The sequence below is a fragment of the Procambarus clarkii genome, chromosome 53, assembly GCF_040958095.1.
Source record: "Procambarus clarkii isolate CNS0578487 chromosome 53, FALCON_Pclarkii_2.0, whole genome shotgun sequence".
NCBI lineage: Eukaryota > Metazoa > Arthropoda > Malacostraca > Decapoda > Cambaridae > Procambarus > Procambarus clarkii.
In genome coordinates, this window is record NC_091202.1 from 14,066,777 (window position 1) to 14,076,030 (window position 9,254).

Genomic DNA, 9,254 nt, shown 5'->3' on the forward strand with positions numbered 1-9,254 from the left:
AACGAGAGAGAGAAGAACGAGAAAGAGAAGAGAAACGAGAGAGAGAAGAACGAGAGAGAGAAAGAGAAGAGAGACGAGAGAGAGAAGAACGAGAAAGAGAAAGAGAAGAACGAGAAAGAGAGAGAGAAGAGCGAGAAAGGGAAGAGAAACAGCGAGAGAGAGAAGAAAAAGAAAGACAGAGACAACATGAACTAGAAGTATTGCGATTAGGCGGTGGTCGGAGGCCAACAACGGACACCAGCGGTTTCGATCCGGTAAGGAACATCAAAATGGTCCCCAAATTCAATGAGAGGGAAGTTTCGAAGTTCTTTGCAGCCTTCGAGAAAGTCGCTGCCTCTTTGGAGTGGCCAAGGGAGAATTGGGCCATCATGATACAGTCAGTCTTGACTGCGAAGGCCCAAATCGCCTACTCTACGTTATCCCTTGACGACTCCGGCGATTACGACAAGGTGAAGAAGGTTGTGCTCATGCCGTACCAATTGGTACCTGAGGCGTTCAGGCAGAAGTTTAGAAACCTGAAGAAGACCTCAGAGCACACTTTCACCGAATTCGCCACCATCAAGGAGCGACTTTTCCAGGAATGGTGTGCCTCTCGGAAGGTGGAGACCAAAGAAGACCTCGAGCAGCTTATACTGCTAGAGGACTTCAAGGATTGTTTGTCTGGAGACCTGAAGATGTACCTAGAGGAACAGCAGGTAGAGACCTTGAGTGCAGCAGCCACAATGGCTGAGGAATACATCCTGACTCATAGGCCATCTGCTAGGTACGTCCCGAAGACCTATTCAAGATATCCAGCCAAACATAAACCGGAAGATAGAACTGCCCCTCGTAGTGTCGCCAAGTCAACCTCAGATAGTCCTCGGAAGATTAGTCCGAAGAGGGATGTATTGTGTTGGACCTGCGGCAAGAGAGGACATATTGCTGCGAAGTGTCGTAGCAGTTCAGGTAATAATCCCCGTAGGGAAGTCATGCTGATGAACAGTATAGTACCACCGACATCCACCCTAGAGAAGAGGAAAGGACTGTTCGCCCCATATACCTCCCAAGGGTATGTAGCCAGTGACCTTTCAAGTACGCCTGTGGTAATACTTAGAGACAGTGGAGCGGCCCAGTCTCTAATTCTGGAAACATCATTACCCGAAGGTATATCGGCGGATGAGATGCAGAAGGTAATCCTGGGTGGATTCCCTTCCACCTTGTACGTTGCCCCATTGGTACAAGTGCATCTAGACTCTCAGCACTTCAAAGGTGAGTGTCGGTTGGCCGTGGTGGATAGTCTTCCCATAAAGGGGATTGACGTAATATTAGCCAATGACTTAGCCCTAGGATTGTTACCCAACTGTCCCCTGGTAGTGGATAATCCAGGACGTGAAGAGACCAGTCCTATCGCAGCAGTGCAAACCAGGTCTCAGGCGCACCTCCATGTACCACTAGATCTAAACACTTTGTTTGACTCTCCTCCTATCCCACAGGTTACAAGTAGCCATACACCAGTCCCACCCGTCCAGATGCCGGTTCCTGAACACTGGACTCGAGCCCAGCTGATAGAGGAACAGAAGAAGGACCCTCAGGTACGGAAGTTGGCCGACACCGTAGACTCTCCTTCGAAAGGAGGGGATCTGTATGTATGGTCAAGTGATGTACTGTGTCGCCGGCCTCCTCCGAAATACCCCCAGTCAAGTGCGGTAGATGACCAGATAGTCGTCCCAGCCATGTTCAGGTCTAAGCTGTTAGAAACGGCCCATGCTAATAGATTTGCTGGACATGGTGGGATCTCTAAGACTTTCCAACGCCTAGCCAAGAGTTTCTACTGGCCGCATATGAAGGAGGACGTACGTCGTTTCTGCAAAACCTGCCACGCCTGCCAGGTGGCCGGGAAAGCAAACCAGCCTGTCCCCAAAGCTCCTTTAAACCCCATTCCATCCATAGGTGAGCCCTTTGAACATCTCATCCTGGATATAGTAGGCCCTCTTCCGCCTTCTACCTCAGGGGTGCAGTATTTGCTAACGATACTAGATCGGGTTAGTAGGTACCCAGAAGCGATCCCCCTTAAGACCATCACTGCGAAGGTCTTGGTGAAACATTTGCTCTGGTACGTCTCGCGATACGGTCTTCCTAAGACCATTCAGACGGACCAAGGATCTAACTTTGTCCCATTTGATTCGCCAACAGATCGCCGACCTGGGAATCCGACAGATTACCTCCAGTGCCTACCATCCCGAGTCTCAAGGAGCTTTGGAGCGTTTTCACCAGACGTTGAAGGGCATGCTTCGGAAGTTTTGCTATGACCGGCAGAGTAAGTGGGTTGACGACCTGCCCTACCTCCTATTTGCGGTAAGATCAGTGCCCAATGAATCCCTAGGAATCTCCCCATTCGAGATGATCTTTGGTCACTCAGTAAGAGGTCCCTTAGAGGTGGCACGAGACCATTGGCTAGACGAGGAAACCAACGAAGACATTGTGGACTGGTTGTCTACAAATAAAGGCCGGCTGTTCTCAGCCTGGGAGATGGCTACAAGAACCTTGGAAAATACACAAAAGACTAGCAAGAGCAGGTATGATAGAAGGACCAAGCAAAGAGAGTTCCAAGTAGGAGATCTGGTTTTGGTATGTACTCCTACAATAACCGGGAGTTTGAGCGCCAGATTTGTAGGTCCCTACCCGGTTGTAAAGAAGGTTACTAATCTCAATTACCTTCTTAGTACTCCAGACCGCCGGAAGAAAGAAACTTTGGTTCATGTTAATATGATCAAGAAATACGAGGGTCGAGATACACTCCCCGTAACCTTAGTGACCACTAATGATGACATTGAGGAGCAAGCGGAGGTGTTGGCTAACTCAGACATTCTGTTAAACTTGCAGGCAAAGTTGACACACGTGGCCGAAGGACATCAATCATCATTGCTGCAGATGATCCGGCAATATAAACCTATCTTCGAAGATGTTCCAGGGTTAACATCTGTCCTAAGGCATGATGTCAAGCTGGAGGAAGGAGTCCGACCTATAAAGCAACACCCGTACCGTCTCAACCCACTGAAGAAACGGGTGGTGAAAGAGGAGGTAGATTACATGCTGAAACACCATCTGATAGCCCCGAGCTCGAGCCCATGGTCATCCCCGATACTACTAGTGCCCAAACCTGGTAAGAAATACCGTCTTTGTATTGATTATCGCCAGGTGAATAAGGTCACAGTAGCAGATACCTACCCTCTCCCCAGAGTAGAGGAATGTCTGGATGCCATAGGTAAAGCCCGTTACCTGACCAAATTTGACCTGTTCAAAGGCTATTGGCAAGTTCCCCTCACGGAAAAGGCCAAACCCATATCAGCATTTGTGACTCCCGACGGGCTGTTTGAATGTCAGGTGATGCCATTCGGGATGAAAAACGCGGCCTCCACTTTCCAGAGACTGATGGGTACTGTGTTGCGTGACGTGGAAAACACCTTAGTCTACATCGATGATGTATTAATATATGATGTAGATTGGCAGGATCATCTGCGTCACATAGAGGATTTCTTCAAGGCCATGCTCCAGTCAGGATTGGTGGTCAACCTGCATAAATCTGAGTTTGCCTGAACCTCTGTCATCTTCTTAGGTCATAAGGTTGGAGGAGGATGGATTGCGCCGAAGGCCAGCAAGATAGAGGCAATAGTCCAGTATCCTACGCCAGCTACCAGGAAGGACATCTTGCGTTTCCTTGGTATGGCTGGTTTTTATCGTAAGTTTGTCCCTAATTTTTCCTCCATCGCCGCCCCCCTGACCAATCTGTTGAAGAAGGGGGTGAAATTAATATGGAATGAGAATTGCCAGAAGGCATTCGAGAGTCTCAAAGCAATTCTAATCTCTTCTCCGATCCTCAGGTCCCCGAGCTTTGAGGATAGATTTATCCTGACGGTCGACGCTTCTGACTATGGCCTGGGGTCCGTTTTATCCCAGACGGACGAGAAGGGGGTGGAACATCCTGTGGCCTATCATTCTAAGAAGTTCACCCCCAGCCAGCTTAATTACTCGGTCATAGAAAAAGAAACGTTAGCCTTAATTAATTCCGTCCAGCACTTTGAGGTATATCTAACAAGCAATGGTCATCCTATATTAGTACGGACTGACCATAACCCTCTAAAGTTCCTGGCTCAGTTTAGGCAAAAGAACCTCAGGCTCACCAGATGGAGTCTACATTTACAACAATATCCCCTCCAGATCGAACACATCAAAGGGGTGGACAACGTAGTAGCTGATGCATTATCTCGCGTCTAGATCCACGTACTAATTTGGTTTGTCTTCTTTTATAGAAACCCAAACCAAATTCCTCTTGGTGGGGAGGTGTTACGAACCCGGATCCAGCGTCCGAGCACGGAGCAGTGACGACCGCGCCATCTGTGGGTCAGCTCCCGAAACCCCCTCCAAAAGGACGACGACACCTGGTGAGGACGACGTGTACTAGCTACGAGGGCCAGTTTCCAGTCCCGTTCAGCACTCAACACCGCCGCCGCTGACCTCTGGTGAGGTGGTGCTCAGACTACAACGCCATCTATGGAGTGGATATGTCGGGCGTTTGTGTCTGAGCCTGTAAGTGAGGTGTTTCAGTGTCCCTGTTATTGATGACGTGTCTGCTTACAGAGTCGACCTGGGACTGCTGTGATGGAAGTTGAGTCAGTCTACCCAAGGCAGCCGTCTCCATACCTTGTGCTTTGCTGCAGCAGCTGTGAAGTCGTCCCCACGGAAGAACACTGTTGTGTTACCCTGCCTGTGGAGTGGCAGTAGAAGGATTACCCGGGACCGACTGCTGGAGACGATTATCCACTGGGGTATTGAGGACAGGAGAGTGATTTGTGGTATCACACGAGGCTCCTGTCTAGGGCGTTACCCTAATATCGTTCGTGGAGTGGCCTGACCAGCGTTGCGGGTCCGGAACCTGCCAGCAGACCTGCTGGACTTGTGGTTGACGGCCTCCACGGCGGTGCCCCCAGTGGACCTGTGTTTTGGCTGACCTGTGGCCAGGGTAGGCTCAGCTTCTCAGAGGATTCGTTGTGAGGCCACGAAAAAGCACCGAAGACTTAGCACCAAGAGCCTGGATCCAGAGTCTTCAGGAGAAGACGTTTGTGTACAGTGTTAATACCCCTCCCCCCATGTAATCTTTTTATATATTATTTATTGGTGGTGGTCAATATATTATATTAAGTTTTTGCCTTTATTTCCCTTCCCCTTTAAGTTACTTGTGTCACAGATCACATCCCTTGAAAGCCACTACTGGCTTGGGGCCGGATACAACTTCCTCTTACAACATCAGAGTAAGAACCCCGTTGCGTCCCGAGAGGGCCGTAACAATATATATATATATATATATATATATATATATATATATATATATATATATATATATATATATATATATATATATATATATATATATATATATATATATATATTATTAAATATGACCGAAAAAGTAAGATTAATAATTCTAACACGAATTTTCTCAATCTTTCGTACATTTTTTTTTCACTGTTGGAGGTAATTCAAAAATCAATTCTCAAAAATTCATTTTTATTTCTAGTCTAGAAATAAAAATGAATTTTGGAGAATTGATTTTTGAATTACCTCCAAGAGTGAAAAGAAATGTACGAAAGATTGAGAAAACTCGTGTTAGAATTATTAATCTTACTTTTTCGGTCATATTTAATAATATATGTCTAAAGGAAAGACTGCTACCAAAATATACTAATATATATATATATATATATATATATATATATATATATATATATATATATATATATATATATATATATATATATATATATATATATATATATATATATATATATATATATATATATATATATGTTACGGCCCTAATGGGGCATAACCGGGTTCTTTTCTGGTGTTATTAGAATTTGGGAATCCGGCCCCAAGTCAGTAGAGGCTTTCAAGAGATGTGTTCCGTAACACAAATTAACTTAAAGGGGGAGGGATACAAATGTGCTGATTTATATATATTATTACACCACCGCCATAAATAAATATATAAACAGTCACACGGGGGTTATAAATACACAAATGTCCAATGACTTGTTTTCCTCCGAAGACTCAGGATGCTCCACGGTGCTCACAATGAGTAGTCCTGGTTCTCTCCTTTGGCCCACGATGAATCCTTTTGGATTCTCTCGGCAAATCTACCCTGGCCACAGGCCAGCCAAATCACAGTCCCACTGGGTGCTCCGTCGTGGAGGCCTTCAACCACAATCCAGCCTGTAGCTGGCAGGTTCCGATCAGCTTTGCTGTGTAGGCCACTCCACGACCGATACTAGGGTTGCGAGCCCTAGGCAGGAGCCTTGTGTGATTCCGCTGATCACTCTCCTCTCTCAGCACCACAGTGGCTAGTTTCTTCCACCAGCCAGCCCCGGATAAGGCGATTCCTGATACTGCCACGTCACAGGCAGGCTAACACTCTCAACAGTGTCCGTCCGGGGGTGACTCACAGTTTCCTCAGAGCAAACTCGTGGAGAGACCTTGGCTGATTAAGACGGGAATCCAGCCCCTGTGGCCAGTATATCCCGTCCTCACTAGATAGCGTTGTCCATTTGGAGGGGTTCCAGGAGCGGACTCACAGATGGCGTTGTCGTCACTGCTACGACACTGGACTCGGGTCCGTAACAATATATATATATATATGTCGTACCTAGTAGCCAGAACGCACTTCTCAGCCAACTATGCAAGGCCCGATTTGCCTAATAAGCCAAGTTTTCCTGAATTTATATATTTTCTCTAATTTTTTTCTTAAGAAATGATAAAGCTACCCATTTCATTATGTATGAGGTCCATTTTTTTTATTGGAGTTAAAATTAACGTAGATAAATGACCGAACCTAACCAACCCTACCTAACCTAACCTATCTTTATAGGTTAGGTTAGGTTAGGTAGCCGAAAATGTTAGGTTAGGTTAGGTAGCAAATACACCTGTATTCGGTGTGGATTGGGGCAGCGAGGCGGAGAGCCACGGCAATTCGGAGAGCCTGCGGTGTGAGACGGGTGCCGGTTGCTGACATTGGGGTTGCTAATAGGAAGTCACCTGCATGGGGAGCTGTTACAGCTCTAAATCGGGCGGTGTCATGTGGTGTTGTCGCAGCTTCTAGCAAAGTCGCAGTTTCTTGGTCGGCAATGGGGCGATCCCAGCTGGATTGCTTATGGGCTTCAGAAGGGGGTGGTTGGGGTTCTGGTCCTGCGAGAGAGACCCATTTGATTGTGCAGTCTGTGAAGCTGGGATCATGTACCCCTGCCTGTTGCACTAGGTGTTCAGGTAGGATTTCCTTCACCAAGTTGTCAGACGCCACTGAAGAGGACAGGAACACTGGTACAGCAATTTGTGATGCTGTGCACACGCCAAGGCCCCAGAGTCAGACAGGAAGGGAGGCCTGTATCCACTGTGTGTCGCTGAGGGAAAGGTTGAAGGCTTTTTCTAGTGTTGATTTCAGCAAGCTGTCGTACTCCTCTAATTTAATATTGTTGAAAGATGGCGAACATCTTAGAAAGTAGGTCAGCCTGGGGAGGAACAAGCATCTGGTGATGAGGTAAAGTCAATCATGAGCATGGATGTCTTCAATCCTCTCGTTCATCCCTTTCAAGTCAGTGATCTTACCAAGGACCTCGTCGATGGCATTCCCTCCAAGAGGAGCACATAGGAGTGTGCTGTCATCAGGGTTGGTTGTATGAACATCAGGCAAAACAACCTTTATTTGCTCTATTATGTGCTGGTTGGTGGAGGTTATTTAGCACTTGGAGGAGTTCAGGGTAAGGCCTAGGCTTGCTCCTTGCTCCTGAATTATTCTTGTGTCGTCCAAGAGTGAGGCTGGGGAGCCGGCTAGAGTACCATCGTCCAAAAAAAAAAAATATTGAGCTCACTGGACAGGTTATCGGTGACTTCCTTGATGACTAGGCAGAAAAGAAAAAAGCAAGGGGGTCACCCTGTTGGAAACCATCTTGTGATTCAACTTCATGTTCCCCGAATAGCAGTGTTAGATTCTTGCTGTAGCATTAGTTTACAAACGGGTAGAGGGAAGAAAAAAGGCGATGAACCGCACTGAGTACTGCATTCCTTCTAACCAGATTGTAAGCATTTTTGAAGTCCAGTTTTATCACGGCTTTTTCATCCGTAATGTTTGAAATATATGTTCTAGCTGCATGAGAATCACACCCTTGGAATATGCCAAACTCAAACTGTTTTGGCTTCGGTATGTCGGCTGCTGCCTGCCTAACTGTTCTAGCAGCAGCATTAGCGACGAGGCGCCTGAGTGAATTGCCCACAGATATCAGTCTGATTCCTCCATCTTTTTTCCTCAGGGCACAGAGGGTATATTATATTATATATATATATATATATATATATATATATATATATATATATATATATATATATATATATATATATATATATATATATATATATATATATATATATATATATATATATAACTGAAAACTCACACCCCAGAAGTGACTCGAACCCATACTCCCAGAAGCAACGCATCTGGTATGTACAAGACGCCTTAATCCACTTGACCATCACGACCGGACATAATGAGGTGATAGCCGAGGCTATTTGAACCACCCCACCGCCGGCACTCGGATAGTTATCTTGGGCATAGCATTTTACCAAATCACCTCATTCTTTGGAACAACACGTGAGGAACACAAATGCGAACAAGCCTGAATGGTCCCCAGGACATATGCAACTGAAAACTCACACCCCAGAAGTGACTCGAACCCATACTCCCAGAAGCAACGCATCTGGTATGTACAAGACGCCTTAATCCACTTGACCATCACGACCGGACATAATGAGGTGATAGCCGAGGCTATTTGAACCACCCCACCGCCGGCACTCGGATAGTTATCTTGGGCATAGCATTTTACCAAATCACCTCATTCTTTGGGGCAACACGTGAGGAACACAAATGCGAACAAGCCTGAATGGTCCCCAGGACATATGCAACTGAAAACTCACACCCCAGAAGTGACTCGAACCCATACTCCCAGAAGCAACGCATCTGGTATGTACAAGACGCCTTAATCCACTTGACCATCACGACCGGACATAATGAGGTGATAGCCGAGGCTATTTGAACCACCCCACCGCCGGCACTCGGATAGTTATCTTGGGCATAGCATTTTACCAAATCACCTCATTCTTTGGGGCAACACGTGAGGAACACAAATGCGAACAAGCCTGAATGGTCCCCAGGACATATGCAACTGAAA

General features: G+C 46.4%; 1 protein-coding gene across 1 annotated transcript; it reads left to right on the forward strand.

Annotated features, from left to right (window-relative positions):
- Positions 1–722: 722 nt before the first annotated feature.
- On the forward strand, positions 723–3,576 carry LOC138352330 (uncharacterized). The gene is made up of 2 exons (XM_069304711.1): positions 723–2,021; positions 2,173–3,576. The coding sequence occupies exons 1-2, from the start codon at positions 723–725 to the stop codon at positions 3,574–3,576; spliced, it is 2,703 nt and encodes a 900-aa protein (XP_069160812.1).
- The last annotated feature ends 5,678 nt before the right edge of the window (positions 3,577–9,254 follow it).

Coding starts and splice junctions, on each gene's coding strand:
- LOC138352330 (XM_069304711.1), top strand. CDS start 723: ATGGCTGAGGAATACATCCTGACTCATAGGCCATCTGCTAGGTACGTC. Junction 2,022..2,172: donor TGCTAACGATACTAGATCGG/GTTAGTAGGTAC, acceptor ATTCGCCAACAG/ATCGCCGACCTGGGAATCCG.